Genomic DNA, 26,248 nt, shown 5'->3' with positions numbered 1-26,248 from the left:
CAAGTTATTTTGAATGTGGATGTCTTTTATTTGTTGTTTTGTTTTACAGCTTCAGCTCTAGTCACAGTCCTTGCGTTCAAGGCAACACTTTTATCAGTCTTACCATGACCTTGTGGTCAGTTAAGAAGAAAAGTAACTTCAGTTTGTATGAAAATGGACCTTTTCCTTCTGTTTTCATTGCCAATTAAAATACCCTCTTCTGTGTTAAATGAAGCTAAAATGTAAATTTCATGCAGACTATGAAGAAGACAAAGGAAATTTTGACACCAGCAGTGGAAGTGGGATGAAGATGCAGCATTTTGACAGGAACCTTAAGGTACTTACTGGTTAAGGAAGGCAAATAGGTATCTCATCACTATAAGGACAGACCTGGGTAAAGTCAGGAGGAGTTTGCGGATGTGAAGAGCCCTCTCATAGAGATTATCTATTCCTGTAAGGCAGAAGATAATATTTTCAGCTTCTTTTAGGAGAAAACTACATTCAGCTCAACGGTGTTATTCTTATGCTAATATATGTTGCTGGTCAACATTTTTCAAATTTTGAAAAAAATCAAGTTCCCCTCCCCTTTTTGACCAGCTTTATTAATACACAATTACCAGATGATGCTTTAAATATGTCCAGCAAGTCTGCTAAAAACTAACTTACTGCAGATTTCTAAGTAAGGTAGCTCACAAAACTGCAATCAGAGGATTTTCCCCTCAAGGGTAAAAAAGTAATATTATGAGGCTAGGAATCTCTGTCATCAGTTCCTAACACTGGCTTATTCTCTGTATTTGAATTTGCATATTGAAAATATCCTTCTGATCATTGATTGTAAAGCCTTCCTGACTTAGTTTTCTCTGTCAACACTATCTCTCCAGCTGTAAATCTATTAAAGTCAATTCTAAATCAATGCCTTCTCGTGTTAATCCAAAAATACAAAGTACAATGATCAGATGTGTTTTCCCTAGATAGTTTCTTTTAGGTCCATCAAAATGTTCCTGAAATAGGCAAACCAACAGCTGTGTAAAGCAGGACTGAGGCAGCACAAGAGCATTGATTTCTATTGCCTTACAACAGAAATCAGCATGTATTATTTTCTACATTGTTCAGAATGAACATGTGGCTTCATCTGGAAAGCAAAACATCTTTCAAAGTAGCAAACCTCTATTCTGAATAAGAAATCCTTGAACTCTTCTCTCAAGATATTTTCGGTGTAAATGACATTGCTAAAAGCAATTTAACATTTCAATAATGCCCCCTAAGTCAACCAAGAAATAATAGTGCAATTCACATAATTTAAACACAGTCCTAGTAGAATATTAGAATAATAGCACCTAATAACAGTGCAATGGACATTTGGTAACATTGAGAAACTGTGAAATGAGGAATTGGGGGTGAAGCCAACAGCTAAAAACCATTTGTTACAGAATACAAGATTTTTCACAGAAGAGATTTAAAATAATCACTTACCTAAAAGGTCAGTGCTAATTATAGACAGCGTTCTCAATATTTATTTTTGGTCTTTTGATGTGCTTATTTTATACAAATTAGGTCTCATTTTCAGATGTAAAATGAGTGTTGATTAGTGTTTAAATATTTCTCCCCTTAGGAAAAAAATCCAGTTTCTAACAGTTGATATTTTCATACCATAAACTGAGGACAAGCAGAGCATCACAGCAGCAGAATTTGCATTTCTCAAACAAAAGTGATGCACTTCAATAGCACTTCCTTGAAGATAAATATTTCTGCCTGGTAAACTACAGGGCAAATACTGCTCCTACATCTGCAGCCATGGAAGATTCCCCGGCAGAACGGGTGTGTGTGGCGGAGTGGGGGGGATTCGGGTTGGGGTGAACAGGGATTTGATTGCATGCAATCTAGCTCTTTGGGGATCTCTTGTGCACAAACAGATTCTTCCATCCTCTCTTTTCACTCCCTGTAGCAGGAATGGGTTGGGGCTGCAGAAGCTCCTGCAATAGCAGCAGTGGCGAAGCTCTACAGCCTGGGGTGAGTGGTATTCCTTTCCTCATGGAAGAGAGCAGCACATAGCCCAACATTCCAGTTCTGGGGCTAGGTATGTTGGTTTTCAGAAATTGTACCTTTATTTGCTTAACCAGCAGCTCATAACTAAGGCTACGGGTTTGTCACAGAGGTCACGGATTCCGTGACTTTCCAGGACCACTGTGACTTCTGCAGCAGCTGGTGTGGCTGGCCTGGGGGCCGCCTGAGCAGTTCGGGCAGCCCCTGGGCCAGCTGCACCAGGCACTGCTAGGGCAGTCTTGGGCCACCGCGCTCCCCACCCCAGAAGTAGAAGGCGTTTGGGTGTGGGAGGGGGCTCAGGGCTGGGGTAGGGGTTTGGGACGCGGGAGGAGGTGAGTGCTGCAGGCGGCACTTACCTCAGGAGGCTCCCCAGAAGCGGCGACATGTCCCTCCCTCAGCTCCTAAGCGGAGGTGTGGTCAGGCGGCTCTGCACTTTGCCTCTGCCCGCAGGCGCCGCCCCCACAGCTCCCATTGGCTGTGGTTCCTGACCAATGGGAGCTACGGAGCCAGCGCTTGGGACAGGGGCAGTGCACGGAGCCCCCCAGCCATCCCTCTGCCTAGGAAGGGACATGTATGTTGCCACTTCCAGGGAGCTGCCTGGAGCCAGGCAGGGAGCCTGCCATCTCTGCCAAATCTACCCTCCCAGCAACGATGGCTCCCCCGGGCTATTTCCCCGCTCCTCCAGGGCTGCCTCCCCCCAGAGCACCCAAGATTTAATCAGTGGTATATAGTACAAGTCATGGACAGGTCACGGCCTGTGAATTTTTGTTTACTGCCTGTGACCTGTCCATGACTTTTACTAAAAATACCCATGACTAAAACATAGCCTTACTCATAACTGCCTGCCAAGGGCATAGACAGTGTAAGCAAAAAGGGAACATCAGGTTTCATAGTATGGGTCCTATCACATTCCAGCAGCATGCTACCTGTCAGGACACAGTGTAAAACAGTTACTGTAAGTCATTACAAACCACACATTGCTGTAATTAGCTGCGTATATTTTAACTCATTCCTAGTAAAATTGTCCCAATTTTCTTACCACTCACTCATTTCGGTGGAGAAAACATTCTCTACTGAAAATCTGAACACTGCACAACTGTGAATTTGGCTGCTTCCCATTGTTTATTTCAGAAACACTGATATTCCCCTCACAATTTTTGCTTTAGTTTACAATGAAAGATAGATGAGAATGCTTTATACATTGTAATCTTTTACCTAAGAATCTCAGACACCAAGGACTAAATTCTGGCTGCTTCTATGGGGGAAAAGGAGTGGATGCAAGAACCCCCTTGCATAACTGTGTTGCTTTCCCCATGAAGGGGAAAGACAGTGTTGCTTTGCCTCTAAAGGTTGCTTTTCCAGAGGAGGTGTGTCGGGGGGGGGGGGGAGGGGGTATTGTATGTCCATAGCAAAGGCTAGCAGATCAGTTACTGTGAGGCAGGATTACTGGCTATATCAGTGCCAAGGAGGTAAAGCCCATTGCACACAAGTACAGCGAGTCTTCTACTTGCATGTCGAAGTCCTCTTCTTCATCTTCATTACTTTAACTCTCAAGAACCATAATTTAGTCCTATCTCAACACTCCTCTGAAATGAACTGGTATTTTTCCCATTTTTCAGATAAGATAACCTAAGCATTTATTTTAGAACATAAGAATGGTCATACTGGGTCAGAACAATGGTCCATCTAGCTCAATATCCTGTCTTCCGACAGCGGCCAATGCCAAATTCTTCAAAGGGAATGAACAGAACAGATAATCATCAAGTGATCCATCCCCAGTCATCCAGTCCCATCATCTGGCAGCCAGAGGCTTACGGACACCCAAAGCATGGTGTTGCATCCTGGCTAATAGCAATTGATGCACCCATCCTCCATGAACGTATCTAATTCTTTTTTGGAACCCAGTTATGGTTTTGGCCTTCACAACATCTCCTGGCTATGAGTTCCACAGATTAACTGTGAGTTGTGTGAAGTATTTCCTTTTGTTTGTTTTAAACCTGCTGCGTATTCATTTCATTGGGTGACCCCTAGTTCTTGTGTTATGTGAAGGGGTAAACAACACTTTCTCCACAACATTCATGATTTTATAGACCTCTCTCATAGCCCTTTCTTAGTCATCTCTTTTCTAACCTCAACAGTCAAGTCTTTTTAATCTCTCCTCATAGGGAAGCTGTTCTATACCCCAAATAATTTTTGTTGCCCTTCGCTGTACCTTTTCCAATTCTAATGTACCTTTTTTGAGATGGAGTGACCAGAACTGCACGCAATATTCAAAGTGTGGGCATACCATGGATTTATATAGGGCATTATAATATTTACTGTCTTCTTAATCTCTTTCATAATTGTTCCTAACATTGTTAGCTTTTTTGACTACACATTGAGTGGATGTTTTCAGAGAACTATTCACAATGACTCCAGGATAGCTGTTACCACCCAAGAAAGCTAATTTAGATCCCCATAATTTTGTATGTATAGTAGGGATTATGTTTCCCAATATGCATTACTTTGCATTTTTCAACACTGAATTTCATCTGCTGTTTTGTTACCCAGACACCCAGTTTTGGGAGATCCCTTTGTAACTCTTCGCAGTCAGCTTTGGACTTAACTCTCTTGAGTAATTTTATATCATCTGCAATCTTTGCCACCTCACTGTTTATCCCTTTTTCTAGATCAATTATTATTATGTTGAGCAGTACTGGTCCCAGTACAGATCCCTGGGGACACCGCTATTACCTTTCTCCATTCTGATAACTGACCACTTATTATTAGGGTGACCAGAGAGCAAGTGTGAAAAATCGGGACAGGGGTGAGGGGTAATAGGAGCCTATATAAGAAAAAGACCCCAAAATCGGGACCGTCTCTATAAAATCGGGACATCTGGTCACCCTACTTATTACTACCCTTTGTTTCCTGTCTTTTAACCAGTTATTGAGCCATGAGAGGACCTTCCCTCTTATCCCATGACTGCCTACTTTGCTTAAGAGCCTTTGCTGAGGGGCCTTGTCAAATTTGTTTTGAAAGTCCAAGTATACTACATCCACCTACCACCTCTAATAGATTGGTGAGGCATGACTTCCCTTTACAAAAGACATGTTGACTCTTCCCCAACAAATCCTGTTCATCTGTGTGTCTGATAATTCCATTCTTTACTAAAGTTTCAACTAATTTGACTGGTACTGAAGTTAGGCTTACTAGCCTGTAATTGCCAGAATCGCCTCTGGAGACTTAAAAAAAATTAGCATAATATTAGCTATCCTCCAATCATCTGGTACAGAAGCGGATTTAAATTATAATATAACATACTAACTGTGGTATGCAACCTATGTGACTTGCCCAAATAATGCAGAGTTAGTTGCAGAAATGGGAATAGAACTTATGATTAGAGGAATGACCCAGGAGTCAAAGATCACAAGACAACACTCCCACCTTTAGGTCCAGGCAATTAGCCTGGCTTTGGCAAGGATAACCTCATTAAGAATTAATCTATCCTCTATGTTTGGGGAAGGAGGCAAAGAAGGGAGGTGCTTGGAGAAGGGAAGGAATATTAGCCACAAATGAAACAGTCTCAGGGGAACTGATGTCAAGTGGAGAGGTGGATATTTTGCAGCAGCCAACTAAATTTTCATCAAGAGTGAAATCTACAATGGTGTGGAGGGCCTTGCAAGACCTTTTGCACCCTGGAAGCCTAGGGTTCGGGGAGAGGAAAACTGTAGGAGTAGTGGCTGCATAGGAGGGCCTCTGCACACACTCAGAGATCTCTGAACCAGCTGTGACAGGGCAGCACTGTGGGTGGACCAGGTCAGGGACCATAGTCTTTTTGAGCACTGTGTAACACCTAATGGAAGAAGCACAGAGAGGTTGGAGCCACCGCTGATTGCATACTGTAGGCAGGTATGCAGTGGGGGTGAGGTAGGCTGTGCTGTACTGAACCCTGTCACTGGGTTGTTGTGTGTATTTCCAATCAATTGACTTGGTTCACTTACTGTGTAATAGAGCTTCAAATTTTTACACAAAACATTATTTTCAAAATCACTAGATTTAAAAAATCACTAGAAAGGTTCATAATGCAGTGTCATCTTTGTCCATTTTGGAGATAGAGAACCAGTGTGCATGTTTGCTTTTCCTTAAGAAGCGACAGCACATTTTAACCACCTGTTGAACTACCTTGAGGTTTTTGCAAATAGTACTTAAAGCGAAATGCATGAACAACCTGCACCTAAGGAATAAAGTAGACCAGAGAAGGGGAAAAACCAACAAGAAAGCCAAACCAAATAAAACAATATTAAATTATAAATGAAGACAAGAATATATCCTGTCTAAAAAACATAAGACAACATCAGGCAAATTGATGTTTAAGCAATAATCCCAAAGTAGTGGAGCATTTAACAGGCAATAAATGCTCAGGTATATAAACCACAAACGTTTGCATTTGAGCACAGAAGCATTTTGCAATGGAGCACTACTTAGTGGTTAGAATGTGGTAAGTAGAGTTAGTCTGGTGGTTATAACTCAATAACTGGGGTCAGGCTCTATTTCCATCTCTTCCACAACCTCCCCAGTAATGTAAGGCAAATATTTACCCTTTCAAGGCCAAATTCAGTGGTGACAAAACAGAGGTGTAAGTTTCATATGAGGAGTATGCTGGTCATAAAATAAGTGTAAGTACAGTAAAATCTGCCAAGAGCAACCACTCATGGGAGTTAGCAAAAGTGGTCTCTTGTAAGTGGTGGTCTCTTTTCAAAGGTTTGCACACCAGACAGCGGTGGTGTTCCGTGGCCTCTGCAAGTAGTCACTTGTGACAGGTTGTCTCTCCTGAGAGGTGGTCACTAAAGGCAGGTTTTACTGTAGGTTCTAAGTGACAAAAGTGATTTAACTTGTGCTGACGTGGCAGTTGGCGAGGGTGCAAAATAAGTGTAATTTACATTCAGCAGGAAAAGCAACTAACGAGAGTGCAAGATACAGTTGGCCATCCCTCTACTTCATCCCCAGGGCTTCCAGCAGCCAAATCTGGCCCTGGTGTATGAAGGAGTCACTCGTATTGCCTTCAGTATGACTAGCATCTACTGAAAGAGGCTGAATTCAGTACCCTCAGAATACCAGCAGTAGTGTCCACCCTTCTGCCCAGGCAGCAGAAGCATGGCTTTCTGGTATAGAGAAGCCCCTAATGATGCAAGATCCTTATGCCCTATCACTTGCTGCAGACTAGCTCTGGAACAATCAGAACTTGTCCCCAATTTAAACTAAAGCTGTTTAAAAATCAAAACCAATTAGCTATAGAATTATTACACATTTATCTGGGAAAAACTGCACAGAAAGCACCGAATCTTTTGTAGCACCATTTCCAAGGCACTTGCAAAGAAAAAGCATTAAATAACAATATGTTATTTCATTTGAAAATGTATGCATTAATGCAAAAAAAAAAAATAAAAAAATTCCTCAGTGGCTACATTGTGAAAAGCTTCATTTTATGGTAGTAGCCTCAAATATGTTTGACATCCATAGCTAACCACTCCACTTTCACTAGCAACATTATATTTTCAGATAATATCTGTGACATTTTGCCATTTTATATTTTTAAATGAATGCCAACTTTATGTATCAATTTCTATATCCTATTTTGTTTTGAATGACAGGAATCTTTGTAAACAGAACTGTAAAATAAATTTGCATTAATCTTCACAGGCTGTTTGGAAGGACACCAAGTGAAAAGGGATATATTCATTTGCATACTGTACTATCACAAAGTCTATTTAATAAGAACTGGAGCATTTGCAAGCTTCATTTAAAAAATAAAAGCTTTCCAAAATCTACATGATATACAGTGATCTCAACAAGTTCTAACAATTTCTATTCTCTTATAGGAAAAGGGCCTGTGCCTGCTCCTGTTAAAAATAATTAGTAAAACTCCCATTGCCTCTAGTAATAGTGATACATATTTATATTATTATGATAGTGCCTGAAGACCTCAATCTGGATGGAGGCCCCAATGTGCTGGGGCTGTACAGACACAGGAAAGAGAGTATCCCTGCCTTGAAGGATTTACAATCCAAACTGGGAGCTGGGTTTTGCCCGAACTGTCTGCCCCATCGCAGATTATATGATGTCTAAGATTAAAAAAACAACAGTAAAAACTGCATTTGGGACTGGACTAGGATTTTATAAATATAAATATCTAGGTTCCATCAAAATTCAGGGGGGGTATAGTAAGTTCCAAAATCAGTGAGTTTCTTCTTGTATAAACAGATGATACTTTGAAAACCAGCACACAACCTAGGTATACAAGTGTAGAGACAAAATTAAAACCCTGAAGAGGGTCTGAAAACTCACACCAACAGAAGGAATTAAAACTACTGCTGCTGAGGTGCTCTCAAGACATTAGAGAAGAAACAAAAGTGCAAAGTTCAGTACGAACATTTAAGCCATCCTCTGCCTTGTTCAGTGCAATAGTTCTCTGGAGGGCTGAAACATCTGCACTGAGCTTTACACTATGTTTCTTCTATGGTGTCTGTCTAAAAATGCAAGTAATGCTTTTAATTCCTTATACTCATTTTAGCTTACTTCAATCTTAGTTTAAGGCTTAGAGTCTGCTTTGGTTTCCTTTGTTCTCGCACCTATTTTTGAGCATACAAACACCAATATGGGTTGGTCAGGGACATGAATTGACATTGCCTTGGATTAAAAAGATAGGCTTTAATAGTGTGTGAATAAATAGGATTTTGCTTGGAAATCAAATAATATTTCATATGAACTACTATATTCATTTCTACCTTATAACAGAAAACAGAAACAAGTCAAAAAGAAGCAAATATATAAATATTGTGATGGGCAAACATTTTAATGCAGGTAATATTTCAAGGATGAAGTAGTCAACAGACCATGAATTTCATACAAATCAAATAAAATATATGGTGATATACCTATCTCATAGAACTGGAAGGGACCCTGAAAGGTCATCAACTCAAGTCCGGCGCCCTGCCTTCACTAGCAGGACCAAGTACTGATTTTGCCTCTGATCCCTAAGTGGCCCCCTCAAGGATTGAACTCACAACCCTGGGTTTAACAGGCCAATGCTCAAACCATGGAGCTATCCCTCCCCCCAATGTTTCACTGATACTCAATAACTGTGTTTAAAAACAAACACACACGTAAGTGTTTTATAAGTATTTTAAGAAAGATATCCAAACTTTCCACCTTAGGTTTTTCACAGGTAAGCTCCAGATATAGGTTCACAGCTGACTATCCCTGGACTGGATCCTAGGGCTGGCTGTGAATATAAATGCAAGAACCATCCCCTTAACTTGATCAGACTACTTCCTGTTCCAGACAGGAATAAGAACTCTCCCTACTCCCAGGGCCGGCTCTAGGATTTTTGCCGCCCCAATCAAAATCAATTTTGGCCGCCCCCCACCCCCGTTTTTTTCTTACCCCACCCCCCCGGCCCCGCCTCAACTCCACCCCTTCCCCAAATCCCCAGCCCTGCCTCCTCCCCCCAGGCTCTCAAGCCTGGGAGGGAGGGTGAGCAGTGGCGCGTGAATCAGCTGTTTCGCGCGCTGCGGCCGCTAGGGATCTCCCCCTCCCTCCCAGGTTTGAGAGCCTGGGAGGGAGGGGGAGCAGCGGCGCGCGAATCAGCTGTTTCGCGTGCCGCGGCCGCTGGGGATCTCCCCCTCCCTCCCAGGTTTGAGAGCCTGGGAGGGAAGGGGAGCAGCGGCGCGCAAATCAGCTGTTTCGCGCGCCGCGGCCGCTCGGGATCTCCCCCTCCCTCCCAGGTTTGAGAGCCTGGGAGGGAGGGGGAGCAGCGGCGCGCGAATCAGCTGTTTTGCGCGCCGCGGCCGCTGGGGATCTCCCCCTCCCTCCCAGGTTTGAGAGCCTGGGAGGGAGGGGGAACAGCGGCGCGCGAGCGGTGGCAGCAGCGGAGGTGAGCTAGGGTGGCCAGGGCACATTTTTAGGGGCAGCATTCTGGCGCCGGCCATGCCGCCCCTAAAAATGTGCCGCCCCAAGCACCAGCTTGTTTTGCTGGTGCCTAGCGCCGGCCCTGCCTACTCCAAAACAATATGAAACCACCATGATCTACCCAGAAAAACTCTTGGATCCTGCCAAAACTTACTTATAGAAAACTCTACCCAACCAACCAGCCAGGGAGAAGATGAATTAGCCATGTCCTACAGCCACTTCTAGAACACTGCTAAAGACATTCTAGTACCAAAGCACCCTCTCTCAATCCCTCCACCTATGCAGACAGTCATCTTTCTCAGTTGACTTGTGAAAGAAATAACTGAAAGTAGTCAGTGGCAGACACAGAATTTCTACAAACCTATGCCACTGCCATAACAAAGGCAAACAGAGCCTACCTCTTCTTTGCCACTGAGGCAGAAAAGTGAAGCCCAGCAGAACTTTTCTGGGCTCCAAATCATTTTGGAAATACAGACTGGCTCTACTCAACCCTAAGACACAGTACCTCTTTTTGTGAGGAATTATCACAAAGAAGGTCACCTACATCCAAGATGGCCTCATAAACTACAAGAGGAACTAGCCAAGAGCAGGACCAGAAATACAATACACCCTTTCCAAGGAAAAGAGTGACATCATTCAGGGTTACCATCTGTGACTCTGATCTCTGCTCTTCCTGGATAGAAAGAGACAACAGGGAACTTCTGGGAGCCGTACTATAACAGAGATTGTCAACACTTCCTTTCAGGAAGATAATTTACTGCCTACCGCAAGACATGTAGTAATACTAAAGAAACCATTGGTTGATGCTAGAAGCCCCACAAATTATCACCCAATGCCCAGCCTCACTTTTCTCAAATAAGCTGACTGATAAGATAGGCCAGTCTCCAGTGCCTCATGAACCTGGTTCCCTCTCAGTGAAGCTGTAGGCCACAAAATGGTGTTGCTCTGGAGCTGACCTTTCTATTGACAAGGGGCGCATATCTATACTCATTCTGCCAGACCTCTACCATCAATCACCAAAGCTGAAGGAAGGAAAGGAAGGAGGGAAAGGAACTTTAAACAGTTCAGGTTCCTCTTCTTGGAAAGTACCTAACAGGTTGTTTTGGACAACTGTTCTTCTATCTCCAAAGCCCTCATTTGAGCTATAAGGCTCAATCTTCTTTCTCCATATTATTCAAATCTATTTAAAGCCATTGGGAGAGCTGGTGAAATGACATAAGTTGAAGTGCCAGCAGTATATGGACCTACCCAGGTCTACATGTAAACACCACTATCTCCCAGCTGTTTTAATGCTTAATCAAAATAATGAAGGCATAACAAGATCTAAAGAGTAGAAGTTGAAATAAGAAAAATTTAGACTGAAAATAAGGTGCAAATTTTTAACAATGAGGGCAATTAACCATTTGAACAGTTTACCAAGTGATGTAGTAAATTCTCCATTATTTGAGGTCTTTAAATCAACATTGGATGTTTTTCTAGTATCTATTATTTAGTTCAACCAGAAGCTATTGGACTCAATACAGGAATTATTGGGTTAAGTTTTATGCCCGAAGTCAGACTAGATGATCAGAATGGTCCCTCTTCTGACCTTAAAATTTTTGACTCCATGACAGTTGCTTTTGGGTGAGGAGCAGCTGGTTAAAGGTGAACCAGCTGATAGAAAGAATGAAATGCTTTATAGAATTTGTCTTCTCTCACATCTCCTTCTGTTGGGGGAAACTGTCCTCAGATTGTTAAATTAGTCTGCAGTTTTGGGGCCCTCGGTACTGCTGGAGACTCAAATAGTCATGGTGGAAAAAATGTGCCCACCTCCATCTCAGCATAACCAAAATACTGCGCCCCCTCCTAAGTGACAGAGCTATCACAGTGATCCACTCACTAATAACCTCCATGCTAGATTACTGCCATTTATCCTATCTAGAAATGAAACCACACACTGAGCTCCACATAGTACAAAGCACAACTGCCCATTTGCTGAGCAACACAGGGCACCTGAACACATCACCCTGGAGTTCTGAATGTTGGGCTGGCTCTCCACTGACTAGATAGTCTAGTTCAAGGTGCCTGTCCTAATTAATCCCTCCCGGGATTAAACGTAACTACCTATGAGATTGCCTCTCCCCCTTCATAACACTTACATTCAGCTGGAAAGTTTTCCACAAGAGCTGGACCTTAACTATGGAACTCACAAAGCCACGTTTTGTGCCCTGTTGATTCTGGGCTGTCCCAGGGCCATAGGGTATCCCAGTGTAACTTGGACAGCCATCGAAGGTTGCCTAAATTACAGTAACCTGTCCCTGCCTGCCTATGGGCAACAGTACTGCCCAGACGTTTTGCAGCATTAGGTGCTGCGGTCCCACCTCCTCCCACTCCAGCCCCATGATGGCATGCTTTTCATGTTGGGAGTTGTGAAGAAGTCATCTGTCTCAGTTCCTGTGCTGAGGGAATTTTTCATCAGCAGGTTCTAGGCTTTTTGAGCCCTTTTATACTGCTTTCCTCCCTTTACCTAGTGTACAGTGGCAAGAACATCACCTGGAATCATAGAATCATAGACTATCAGGGTTGGAAGGGACCTCAGGAGGTCATCTAGTCCAACCCCCTGCTCAAAGCAGGACCAATTCCCAACTAAAATGCGAACTATTATCCTACTAAGGGCCTGATCCTGCAAAGGGCTGAGGTATCCCAACTCCCCGAAAAGCAAATGGAAATTGAGAGCACTAAGCATCTCACAGGTGGTGCTCAGAATCGTACACTGTTGGGTCATTAAATAGTTATTCACCACCATTTGTATGAGACAACAGCAGAGAGTGAAACCATTGCTAGAAGTAATGCATTCTCTTGGCACACTGATGGCATCATTCCGTTGTTCTGCCCTAAAGATTAGAAGAAAATGGCAGTGTATGTAAATTTAAATATCTCATATACTAAGAAAGATTATCTTCCTGCTGTACTGAAAACAAAGACTTATACTGTACATTGATCCTTCTGGAAAAAGGGAGCAGTCACAGCTGTAAGTATGACTAATAATTGACACATACTGTTGCAGATGGCAAACAAATTGTTTCAGAAAAATCAGTGAAATCGTTTTTTTTTTCTAGGCAGCTACTGTATTTATGAACATGTAATTCTATAGAGAATGAAATAGGAATTTTTACTTACTGACACAGGAAATAAGATCATTAAATCTTTCCTTAGGAAAGACAGGATTTTCCAGCCCTCGGAAATAGAGCTTCAGTACTCCAGCAACTGAGTTAATGTCATGGTTACTTTGGTCATCTGCCAAAGGATTTTCACCTTAAAAATAAGTAGAGTAAATGAAACATGTACAGGCATTCTTGCTTAATAGTATTTCATATAAATAAATGAAGATTTGATTTGACTGTGTGGGATGTTGCACGGTAATAAAATAATAAACGTTGGTTTAGAAATCCCGCCCCATGATTAAACTGAAAAAAATAAAATAACCCAGCCTGAAATAAATCTTTCTTTAAATTATGTAACCCAATGATCCCATAGATCATGAAGTTCAGAATGAATATTTTGGGACAGATTATGATTTGCAATTAGTGAAATAAAGAATGCGATCATTCTTAGTGAAATAGGACTTTTAGGACTATTCCTAGGCAGCTTATATAGAACATATACAACTAAGAGATTTATTTGAGCTGCACATCTCTCGTTGGATTGAAAAAGCATTCACAGAAACTCAAGAAGATGTGCATAATGCAGTTGTATGAGTACAATGTACAGAATCGAAACCACTAAAACTCACAACAAAATACTGCATCATTTAAAAGACTAAACTGGATGTTAAAACATTTTTAGCTTTAATGATATTATATGACCTCGAGAACATTTCCGTAGCGAAACAATTTCCATTTTAATAAAGTGGACTTTAAAGATAGACAATAACAATCCATTAATGTCCTCAGATATAAGGATGCTGCATCATTTATCATATAAAAACAGTTACTGCACATATCTGCTCAAGTATCATATCTGATTTTACAAGGTATGCAGTTAATATTGGAGAGTGAAAATATCATCTACTCTTTCTTCTTGCTGTTAGTCACAAGACAGATTTTCCTCCAAGGGTTCCTCTTATTAAAAGGTGATCTGCAAAGGTTATGCTAGAAATTAAAAAATGGTTTGTAAAATCCCAAAAGAGATGACTTAGCTGGATTTTTTTTTAGAATAATGTAATTAACACTATGCTTTAACACAATCTGAGAATTGCTCGCTCCTTCAGATAACGGTTCCACTGCCACAGTGAGTGACATCACAACAGACACAGACTTACCATAGGTTGAAAGACAATTACATTTAAACCCTCTGTTCATTCTCTCACATCTTCCTCATAAATTATCCTCTGGGATGAAATTGCCTTAGGAATGAAAATAGAGGTTTCAAATGGAACGACTCTTTCAACCTATGTTTGTATTGGCTGTGATGTCACTTTGGCAGAGGGACCAGAAAGTTCAGCACTCATTCTGCAAGACCTAGTAACAGTGGTCTCAAATTGTGTTAAATATTGTCTGATTATCCATTTAATATTTTTGCTTCTTATGGGAACCTTAAAGATAATAAAAACAGGAAAGACAAACAAGTCATCCTTTGCAGTTCACCACTGGTAAAATAAAATTTTTTACAGACAGTGCAAGGGTCACAAATCTTGTGTACTTGTATAGCAAAATATAATCTTACGTGCTTAGCGGCAGAATAAAGTGAAAACACTGAAAGAGTCATTACTATACCGGGCAAGTAAATATATGGTTAGGCAAAGCTTGAAGTACAGGGAATACAGTACATAAAATTGCTTAAATATCCAAGAAAATTATCAAATTGTAACAGATTTTTTTTTTCCAAGAGATGGATCTCAGGTTGCTCATATAGACGAAAATTCAATTACCTCTCTCAAATGAATTTTTAATATCATTGACTTCCACCTGGGAACCAGACACTCTGAAAATTCCCTGATGCTGAAGACCTGAAGGGTAGGGGAAGAAAAGATGAGCAATGAGATCATATGCTAAAGACGTAATCTATTTTTTAACAAGTAAATGACAAACATGAGGGGGTAAAATCATTATGCAAAATATACTTTATGCAAAATAGCCAGGGTGCTAATGAAGTGACATGACATATTTCAGAGCTTACCATATAAGTTGATAAATCTGATACAGCTTTCCACTATGAGGGGAATGACTTGTCCTGAATCCTGGCAAAAGCAAAAAGAATATAATCACAAACTGAAAGAAACAGAAGTTAGATCACGTGTGAAAATGGGTTTTATTGATAATTCAAGATTGACTCAGTAGTGTTGATTAAAACAACCCCTTCCAAACAAAATTATCTCCCCACTTTTGCCAGGAGGCTAAAAAAGTTATATTAAGGTTATTATGCAAATCATCAAATCAAAGAAATTCTAAGTAATGGCTGAAATTTTATCCTCAATTTATCTCATTGCATGTGGTTATCTTAACACATATGAAACCTCATTTCATGCAGTTATTTTAGACTCTTGAAGCAAAATGAGTTAAACAATGAATTTCCTTTTAAATATAAACTTAACATTAATTATCATGGTATGAAAATGAAGCATGTGCATTAATTTAGCTTATTTTTCCATTAGTAGCTGGAGTGAATTTTATATACCCTGGGGCCAAATTATTGCAGATGCTTGCTCATATGGCCAGGCCTGAAAGGCCAGGGAAAGGAAGTTAGTGGCCCCTATTCTGGCTCCGAGGTGTCAGAAGCACTGCTGCTCCAAGGCTGTCTGTAGTAAGAGCCACCAAATGGACAGCATGGGATGGTATGGTATGCTGTCTACTTCCTGACCTGGGAATTACTACCACCGACAGCTATCTGTACAGTGTATTCCTACCCTTAGCAGGACTAAGTTGTTTGAGGAGCTTGTGTACAGGGCTGGGTCTCAGCCAGAATACAAACACACATTAATGAAGCTTTAGAAGCGTGTGTTCTCCTGTGTGGGGATCCATTATGGCTGTTTTCGGTGCCAGTTAGACCCTACCCCTCAATTTGCGATACAGCCTGAAAGGGAGGGTAAGAAATTTGGGTTTGATCCCAAAGTTCTTTTCAGTGGGATTCTGAATAAGAGTAAGCAACAGTATGGATCTGTGTGCAGGATCAGAACCTGTATTTCTAAAATGTCTTGCCTTTGGTGCTTGAATCACAAACATGGCTTTAGCTAAATATAGGGTTTTTTGATTTATATTAAATATGACCATTTAAAAAAATAATCAGTGGGAGGGAACAGGAAGTATTTGAATATGCACAGATTCTAGATCAGTGAAGTTTAAGTTTAACTTGACTATTTTTCAAACCACTGATTATCCAAAAGAATTCCTTCCCTGGGGATTTAACATGGTGGGAAGGCATGTGTGTTTCAATGACCCCGAGTGCTTTGCTGGTGGGAGTTTTAACTCCTGGTAGGGTCACCCAAACTGGATAGGTGTAAGGGTAGGGACCAAACAAAAAACAGCCTGTCTGTCCTCCACAGGCTCAACCTGGTCTTGTAAAAAAGTTACAAAAACACAAAAAGGTAGCCATTCCGGCAAACAGCATGAGAGACAGAGATGGAGGAGCATTGTTCATGCCCTATGCAAGGTCTGCTGGTGTCGAAAGGATCAGATCCAAGAGAGTGTTTACTGTTTGCTGGGCTCTGTATTTTGGCATTTTAAAAATAGGATACTATTTACCCAATGGAGATTAAGGACTCTAAAGGAGTCATCAAATATGCACTGAGGACATGAACCATATATGGTTAAAAATAGTTACTGCTTACGCTTGAAAAATAAACTTTTTTCATAACCAAAAGGTACCTTCAAAAATCATAATTTGGTGGCTACAATATTTTTAGAAAAATGAATCTCAGATATGAACTAATTTATTTCAAAATTTAATATAAAACAGATTGAGTTACAAAACCACAAAGAAAACAAATAAAAACTCTGTCACTCAAAATACACAACCTTTTTTTTTCTTCTTATAAAGTAGTCCTTTAGTTTCATGTTAAACTAAATTAGAAGTAAAGACGGGAGAGCTAAGAATTAAGCCCAGGCAAAGATTCTATATGCCATGCTTCTGCAATTTGTGTGTCTAGTTTTTTACTGGAAGACAATGGGCAAATATATATATATATTCTTATATGTTTGGGGAAAAAAATCTACAATGGAATTGCTGAGACAACCTAACTATTGCTTTGGTGGGCAACATTATAATGCTTTAATGGGGTTATTTATCATAATTCCAGTAACTATTCTACTTTAAATAATGTAAATTTTAGAATTTTATTTAAAAAAAAAAGACAAAGAGAAGGTTATGGCTAAGAACCAACAATAATAATTACACCAAAATTTACATTTCAGGTTGTGTAGCGATTCAGTAACAGATAAATTAATTTGCACAAGATTTGCACAGTTAACCTAGTAATACTACAACAATTAAAAACCAATAAATACTGGGCTGTCCGTACAAAACAGCAAAATATTAGAACACATATATCACATCTACTGCTAGCATACTTATCTATACAAGGAATGTAAAGCTGCTAAAAGGGTATTGTTTGCAGTAAGAAATTACCAGAGTAAACATGACTATTTTAATGCTTGTTTTAGGAGTAGCCTCACAACACTAAAACATTCATTCAGTCTTAGTTTTCACATTTGTCCAGCTCATTGCTAATCAAAAGTAACAGGCCATAGATTTTTGATCCATTGGTGGAAAAAAATCTTTTGAGGAAGGAATCTGCTTTTGCTAGATGTCACCAAGACTGACCCCTTACTCTGCCATTAATTCAGATCAAATATTTGCTATTAACAAGCACGTATTTCGGACCGAGGAGCACATCTTGTTAAAGCAGTTGTGTACTAATGAGCCATTTTTTCTAGCTGTAATCCTGTTGTGGGGCTAGTCAAAATGACTCATCCTTTCTATACAAAGCTCATTCTTGGACTAGAGGCCCTTTCCCCGGCCTTATTGAATCGGTCATTAGGCTACCTCTTTTTTTAAGACTGGACATGCAGGGGAACAGCCTCTCTCCTTGTGGCTGAGCTCTCACCCAGCTTGTCTCATAGTGCCTGTTCCAAGATCTGGATTGTACTGGAAGGCAATACTTTTTATTTTTTTAATCTGGGGGTGTTAATTTTTGTTTTACACCTCTACCCAGATATAACGCGACCCGATATAACATGAATTCGGATATAATGTGGTAAACCAGTGCTCCGGTGGGGGTGGGGGTGGGGCGGGCTGCGCACTACGGCGGATCAAAGCAAGTTCAATATAACAGTTTCACCTATAACACAGTAAGATTTTTTGGCTCCCGAGGACAGCGTTATATCGGGGTAGAGGTGTATTTGTATCTTTGCACAGATAATTGAGGATAATGATGTTTATGTTTTGCCCAGTGCTATGATTTACTATTATGTCTTTATATCTCAAAATGACATCTGTGTAATACCATTAGCCTTCAGTGCAGTTGCGTAGGTGTCACTGAAAGCTCAATTTGAAGACAGTGGGATCATATTTGTGCCATTGAGGGTGGAATTTGTCCTGCAAAATATTTACTACCAGTGATGATGTACAAGAAGAAAACAACCCATCTTAACTCTCAGATCCCAGGCTGAGTTTCCAGGAGTTGTCATTTTGAAAAACGTTCTTAAAATTTGTAAATTGATTACCTAAACCTTACTACTAGAGTTCACTTGAAGTTTTATTCCCATTCAACACAGGACATTGTGGGGAGCAAGTGCTTGCTAATGAATAAGGGAATAGCTGTAAATTTAGAGTTCATCTCTCCATAGTCATTCTCTAGGAGAACTATGGCAGCCAAAATTGAGTTATGAAACAATCTAATTTCTTAATGCAAACCTCCCCTGTAAGGTCAACTGGAAAACTAATTTAAAGTCAGGCATGAATGCAACTCGTTAGTGAGGAAGTCAGCTTTTTCACTAGAACTATACCTGGTGTCTGGTGTGAGAGTTCCTTCGTCCTCGGCTAGAAGCATTATTAGAAATAAAGTAAGAAAAAGAAGAAGATAGTAAATACAGCAAAGATACAAGATACAGAAGTACACTTCTCACAATTTCACACAATATAATGAATTCCTGAAGTCATGGGAAATGAAAACCTGGATTTCAGACCCAGTGTACTATTGGTTGTACATAGGGTTCTGATTTATTTAAAGTGACTAAAACTGCTAGTAGGAAATAATGTCAGATTGTGGGATATAACATTAAACGTTATCTTTTAATGAACTGGAAATTCCTTACCAAAACCAGGCTGCCACTACCATCCATACTTGGATTAAATAAATTGTAAGGAAGTTCAATGTGAATATTGTATTCTTCTGTTTCCCTCTGACTTCAGGAAGTATTATATCAATCAGCTGGGCAAGAGCCCCAAGACAGATTTGAACATCATGATCTGCCTCAGTTTACATGAGGTTTTGACCATTACAGCAAGAAGTGTTGAGATCAGCCACCCAGAGAGCTGGTGTCAGTACCTTGATAAATGATTCCGAATCACAATTAAACAACTTAGCATTATATTGTGATCAGGGTCTGGGCTTCCTGTGTTTCTGGGGTTTAGGGGGAAGGTTTGGAGGTCTAAGGGAAGGGAATATGATTACTGAGCAAGGTAGAATTAAGTCATACAATAAAATATCTGTAAGCTCGTGGCAAAGTAATAAAACATTTTAAGAGAAAAAAAGGAAAACAAAAACAGTACTTGTCAAACAGACATTTCATGAGATTTAAGTGTAACATAATAAAGAGAGGAAAAATTCTGCTAAAAAGAAATTCCTCACTGATAATTCTGACATTCCTTACAAATCCTCTTTTAAAGTTTTATTGTACACTCCCCCAAAAGTGTATGATTGGAATGGTCTTATTTTGTATTATCATCCACAAAATGTGCAGCAGGAACGGAAATCCATCCTGCCAACCACAGCATGACACACCAACATTCTAAGCACCCATTTTATTAAGCAGAGAAGTTGTCTCATGGTGGAGAAACTTCAAATGAAAATTAAAGCTAGGCATTGTTTTCCTCAGGCACTTCAAAAAACAATTCATGGACATTTTTATCTGGAGCCAGTAATTGTTAAACAGATTGGCCTCTCACATTCATACTGACAATTTCTTTTCACAAGAAACAAAATACATTGCAATTTAGCTAGAGGAATTAAAGGAATAACATCAACATAAAAAACCCATGATGCACTTTTGTCTGATAAATGTTTACATAGTATTGTTACATGTAACACATGGGATGACTAGAACCAAAAGAGATTACTGAAATAAGTATTCTTCTCTAATTCACAATTTATTTTGTGAACTTGACAGTACTCGGTGTGTAGTTAGTGTCCCTATATAGCCAGTCAGGTTCCCTTGTTTCTATGGCTCTTTCAGGCACCAATAAAAGAAAGAAAACCTTTTTTTAAAAGTTAGGAAAAAAATTACTTTAAAACGTAAAAAAAAATGGTGGTGAGACTCTGGGCTGATGTATTAATTAAAAGTAATTTCCAGTAATCTTTAAAGAAATCCTTCTCCCCTAAAACTTCTGTTTCCACAGTAGTGCTTTGGTAGCAGTAGAAACTATGCCTGAGAAGAGCTATCTTGCAAAAGTGACAATTTGGAACATTGCATTACAACATAAGAGTGCAGAAATGTTAAAAAAGATTTCATTCCTATTCACCAAAGCAAAAAATTAACTTTTACATTGATGTGTTTCAACTTTATGAGATTTTATGAAGGCTTCTCTTCTCTTCAGGGTACTTGACATTGACCAAACAGTTCCCAAAAGTACTTTATAATTCCAGAAAAAGATGGACAAGCCAGTCCTTTATCAATTTAAAGTCACAGCATTAGCTTAGTTAGATGCTAGAATGTGTGGTGCAAGTATGCTTCTATACAATTTATTTAACAATACTCATGTTTCATAGTCATCACATTCTTCATATAGATGATTTTTGAAACTTTGTAGCGCCCTACAACACAAAAGAGGTAAAAAAAAAATCTTACCTTGTGGTCATGTATTCAGCTCTGTGACCTGGAGGAGTTCAATGAACAAGGAAATATTCAGTTGTAGCTTATGGAAATAAAAGCTTATTTTTGTATGTAACTATACTTATGCTTGCCAGTTTACTATTCATCCTGAATTATTTTTAACCCAAGTTTATTTCACAAGATTTACAACTGTACAACGATCCAGGGCAATGTGAGATAATCTTCCATCTCCATAGTTTTAAATAACCCAAAACAATCCACGTATAAAGCTACTTCTCAGACATTTTCTCTTAAAGAACCATTTGGTAATGTAAATAATGTGATGCAAAATTCCAAATAGCTTCCATTGTTTACACTCATGTATTTTAATGACTAAATCAATATGAAAATAGAGCTATGCCAGGATTAGATTGCATCCTGGCTGGTGCCTAAACTTGTTCAATGCCAAAAATGGAGAGCTCTTGACTGTAACTGCTTGCTAATAACAATTTCTTTATTCTCTTAAGAGTGTGTCAGTGCTACACACTGAGCTGTCCATAGTGATGCCCAAGTCACTTTCCTGAGTTGATATAGTTAATTTATAACCGTGAGGTGTATGAGTAGTTTAATTTTTAACTCCCCAATGTGCATTGTTTTGCATTTATAAATAATTAATTTAATTTACTATTGTGTTGCCCATTCACTTAGCTTGGTTAAAGCCTTCTGAAGTTCCTGAGTCTTCTCTGGATTTGACACAATTATTTAGGTTAGTCATCTGCAAACTTTTCTACCTCACTGCTCATACCACTCATCTCCCTCCCTCTAGATAATTAAATATATTAAACTAAATAGGACTTAACAGGGAACATTGAGTCACCCCGCTATTAACCTTTTGCAATGATAAAAATTGTTTATCTTAGAAAGGAAAATGAATAAGAGGGAACATGATAGAAATATATAAAATAATGAATGGTCTAGAGAAGGTAGCTGCAGTCAATAAGGCAAATAAGTTGTTAGGCTACATAGGAACAGATGGGAGAAAAATATGCAAAATATTATAGTGCCATTATACAAATAAGTGGTGCAGCCTCATCTGGATTCTGCGTATACTACTGGTCACTCCACCTCAAAAAATATTTTGCAGAACTGAAGGAGGTTCAGAGAAGGGTGACAAGAAAGATCAAGGGCATGGGCGGCGGGTATAATAGGCCAGGGAAGGGTCTGCCTTCCTTGGCAGCAGCCGCTGCCGTGGGAGGCTGGGCTGGGGCTGCTCTGGCCCCGGGTCAGCCGTTGCAGCTGGGTCTGCTCCGGCCGAGCCTCGGGTCAGTTGGTCGGCTGGGTCTGCTCTGGCTAGGGCTTGGGTTGGTCGGTCAGTCAGCTGGGGCTGACCTGGGGCTCTTCTGGTGGCGGGGGTGATGAGGGCTCAGGGTTCCTGCTGGCCAGCGGCTTCTCCGGCCATGGGAGAGAGGTGTGGGGGGCTCGGCCTCGTATGGAAGGGGTGGGGCCATGGGGCTAGCCTCCCCGAAGTGGGGGTCCACCTGCCACCCATGATCCAGGGCATGGAAAATCTTTCATGTGAGGAGAGAATTAAAGACTGTGATTGTTTACCTTTGAAAGGAAATGAATATGAAGGGACATGATAAAAATATATAAAATAATGAATGGTCTAGAGAAGGTAGACTAGGGAGCGTCAATGAAATTAAAAGGTGGCAAATTCAAAATCAATTAAAGGAAATACATTTTCATACACTATATATTGAAACTGTGGAACTCTGTCACAGGATGTCATTGGGGCCAAAAAATTAACAAGATTAAAAAAGGGATTGGACATTTATATGGCTAAAAAGAATATTAGAGTCATAATAGTTAATGCAAACTAATTCTGGAAGAGATTAAAAAAAACCTCAGACTTCAAGGTTTAGTCCCATCTCTAGCTACTGGAGATCAAGATGAGACCTATTGGGAGGGGCTGATTATTAGGCCTAATGTGAGGTTTCTTGTAACTTCCTCTGAAGCACTGGTATTGGCTCTTGTTGGAGTCAGGATACTGGACTAGATGGGCCACGGGACTGAACCAGTTTGACAATTAGTATGTTTCCCATATTTGTTAGTGACATGATTAAAAAGAAACAGTTACTAACCTTTCTGTAACTGTTGTTGTTCGAGATGTGTTGCTCATGTCCATTCTACATTAGGAGTGCACGTGCCATGTGCATCGTTGCCAGAGATTTTCCCCTCAGTGGTATCCGCTGGGCCTGCTCTAGCTCCCTCTGGTGCCACACGCTTATGCGTCAGTATAATGGGCACTGCTGGCCCTGCACTGTCTCAATTTCTTCTTGCCGGCTAACTCCAACAGAGGGATAGGACGGTGGGTCATGGAATGGACATAAGCAACACATCTCAAAGAATAACAGTTACGGAAAGGGTAGTAACTTTTTTCTTCTTTGAGTGCTTGCTCATGTCCATTCCACCGTAGGTGACTCACAAGCAGTACCCAAGGAGGTGGCCTAGGAGTTCATGGACATGCATATTACAACACTGCTCTGCCAAACCTGGCGTGATGGCATAGTGGAAGGAGAAGGTATGCTGGGTGATGGCATAGTGGAAGGAAAAGGTATGCACTGATGACCAGGTTGCAGCCCAGCAGATACCTTGAATTGGGACCTGGGCCAGAAACGCAGCTGATGAGGCCTGAGTTTTTGTCGAATGAGCGGTCAAGACAGCAGGAGGTGGAATGTCCACCTGCTCATAGCAGCTCGAATACAGGAGGCTATCCAGGATAAGATTCTCGGGGCTGAAACCAGCAGGCCTTTCATCCTTTCTGCTACTGCCACAAGGAGTTACATAGATCTATGGAACGGCTTAATCCTCTCAATGTAGAAAGCTAGGGCATGTCTGACATCCAGTGAGTGAAGCTGTGGCTCTTCTGAATTCCCATGCGGCTTTGGGAAGAAAACTGGCAGGAAAATAGCTTGGTTACTATGGGACTGTGAAACCACCTTTATAAGGAAGGCCAAGTGGGGACACAGCTGAATCTTGTCCTTAAAGAACAGTGTGTGTGGTGGTTCTGACATAAGGGCCCTGATTTCCGAGACCCTTCTGGCTGAGGTAATCACTATCAGGAAGGCGACCTTCCAGGAGAGAAACAGCAGAGGACGTGATGTTAGTGGCTCAAAGGGAGGGCCCCTGACTCTTGACAGGACCAGGTTTAAATCCCAGGTTAGAATCAGCTCGCAAGTCTCAGGGTAAAGTCTCTCTAACCAGGGCCAGTGCAAGGATATTTTGCGCCCTAGGCGAAACTTCCATCTTGCGCCTCCCCCCTCCCCTCCCCCGAAGCATCGCTTATTATAAACTTTCAAAAATGAATACTGCATAATATGGCATTGTTAATTAGAATGAATATATATTCGGCTTGAAAATTTATTAATTTCATTATTTAGACTACATATTTAATGAAAATAAATGAATAACCTGACAGGGTGTGGGGCTGGCTGGCTTCGGGCATGGGGGTGCGGCAGGGGTTGGCTGGAGATGGGGGTGCGAGGCTGGCTGGCTTCGGGCAGGGCAGGGGATGCGGAGCTGGTTGGAGATGGGGTGCGGGGTTGGCTGGAGACGGGGGTGTGGGGCTGTCTGGCTTTGGGTACGGGGGTGCAGCAGGGGCTGGCTGGAGACAGGGGGGTGCGGGGCTGGCTGGCTTCAGGCAGGGCAGGGGATGCGGAGCTGGTTGGAGATGGGGTGCGGGGTTGGCTGGAGACGGGGGTGTGGGGCTGTCTGGCTTTGGGTACGGGGGTGCGGCAGGGGTTGGCTGGAGACAGGGGGGTGCGGGGCTGGCTGGCTTCAGGCAGGGCAGGGGATGCGGAGCTGGTTGGAGATGGGGTGCAGGGTTGGCTGGCTTCAGGGAGGGGGGTGCTGCAGGGGTTGGATGGAGGCGGGGGTGCGGGGCTGGCTGCAGGCAGGGCAGGGGTGTGGGGCTGGCTGAGGGCAGGGTGGCGGGTACCAGGGCCGTCCCTAGATATTCTGGGGCCCTAAGCAGCCCCCCTGCGGGGGGAGGGGGGGGGATGCCCCAGGCCTCCATGGGGGAGGCGGGAGCGGGGGGGGGCGGCTTCCGTGGAGGGGGGCACGGCTTCCTTGGGGGGGCAGGCCTCCGGGTGGTCGGGGCTGGCTTGGGGGGAGGGGGGGAACCACCCCCCAGCACTCACTGGCGGCGCGGCTGGGGCCGGGTCTCTGTACTTCCTGCCGCTGGTGAGTGCAGCTCCGGCCCTGCTGCAGAGCTCAGGGGAGTGGGGGCAGGGCGGGGCTGAGCAGGGGCAGGGCCCTGGGGAAGAGCCAGAGCAGCAGGGAGCATCACAGCGCCCCTGGCGGCCGGAGGAGAAATAACATCACTTCCCAGCCGGCCGGAGCTGCTCAAAGCCGCAGCGCCCCCTCGCATAGCGGCGGGAAGAGGGTTACACATTTAGCCGGCGCCGGGTGAGCATCCCCAACATTTTGGGCACCGCTTTTTGGCGCCCTCAAATCTTGGCGCCCTAGGCAGCTGCCTAGTTTGCCTAGTGGATGCACCGGCCCTGTCTCTAACCCTTTAAGAAAGCGGATGGACATCTTGTGTGAGAAAACTGACCTACCACTCACTGGCAGGTGAAAGGCTGAGATCACCGTTAGGTGTACCTTGATAGATGCAAGGGCCAGCTCTTGCTATTTTAGGTGGAGCAGGTATTCCTGTATAGACTGAAGGGAAGACCAAGTAAGAGACAGACTTTGCTGGGAAGACCATATAGAGAAATGCTTCCCCTAGGTCAGGTAGGTAGCACTAATAGATGGCTTTCTACTACCTAGCAAGACCTGGCGGTCTTTTTCTGAACAAGCTTGTTCCTCCGGGTTCAACTATGGAGCTTTCACACAGTCAGATGAAGGGCCACGAGGTTCATGTGGAGTAAACATCCATGGTCTTGCGAGATCAGGTCTGTGCGGAGTAGGAGGGTAGCAGAGGCACTACTGACATGTGTAGCAGCATGCCGAAGCAGTGTTGGTGTGGCCACGCCAGCACTATAAGGATAACACTCCTGCTTGATTTTCAGAAGGACCTGAGGAACTGAAGGAAACACATAGATTAGGAGCTCTGCCAATGGAAGCAGGAAGGAGGCTGAAAGGGAGCTGGGCTGTGACCATGAAGCGAGCAAACCTGAGGGCATTTCCTGTTCTGCCTGGTTGCAAACAGGTCTACCTGGGGAGATCCCTACCTTTGGAAGATTAACCTGGTACCCTCTGGGTGAAGA

The 26,248-nt window shown here is 42.1% G+C and overlaps 1 protein-coding gene across 1 annotated transcript in view; it reads right to left on the bottom strand.

Moving 5' to 3' along the window:
* Positions 1 to 26,248, bottom strand: part of SRGAP1 (SLIT-ROBO Rho GTPase activating protein 1) — a 233,214-nt gene that overhangs the window by 20,765 nt on the left and 186,201 nt on the right. The window contains exons 11-16 of the mRNA XM_065423765.1: positions 21,015 to 21,042; positions 18,954 to 18,987; positions 15,130 to 15,190; positions 14,882 to 14,959; positions 13,132 to 13,266; positions 325 to 430 (exon numbers count right to left, since the gene is read on the bottom strand). Coding sequence (XP_065279837.1) covers positions 325 to 430; positions 13,132 to 13,266; positions 14,882 to 14,959; positions 15,130 to 15,190; positions 18,954 to 18,987; positions 21,015 to 21,042 — 442 coding nt within the window. The remainder of the gene's footprint in view (positions 1 to 324; positions 431 to 13,131; positions 13,267 to 14,881; positions 14,960 to 15,129; positions 15,191 to 18,953; positions 18,988 to 21,014; positions 21,043 to 26,248) is intronic.

Source organism: Emys orbicularis, chromosome 1 (genome assembly GCF_028017835.1).
Source record: "Emys orbicularis isolate rEmyOrb1 chromosome 1, rEmyOrb1.hap1, whole genome shotgun sequence".
NCBI lineage: Eukaryota > Metazoa > Chordata > Testudines > Emydidae > Emys > Emys orbicularis.
The sequence above is the reverse complement of the archived record's forward strand: the minus strand, read 5'-3'. Positions and strand labels throughout refer to the sequence as shown.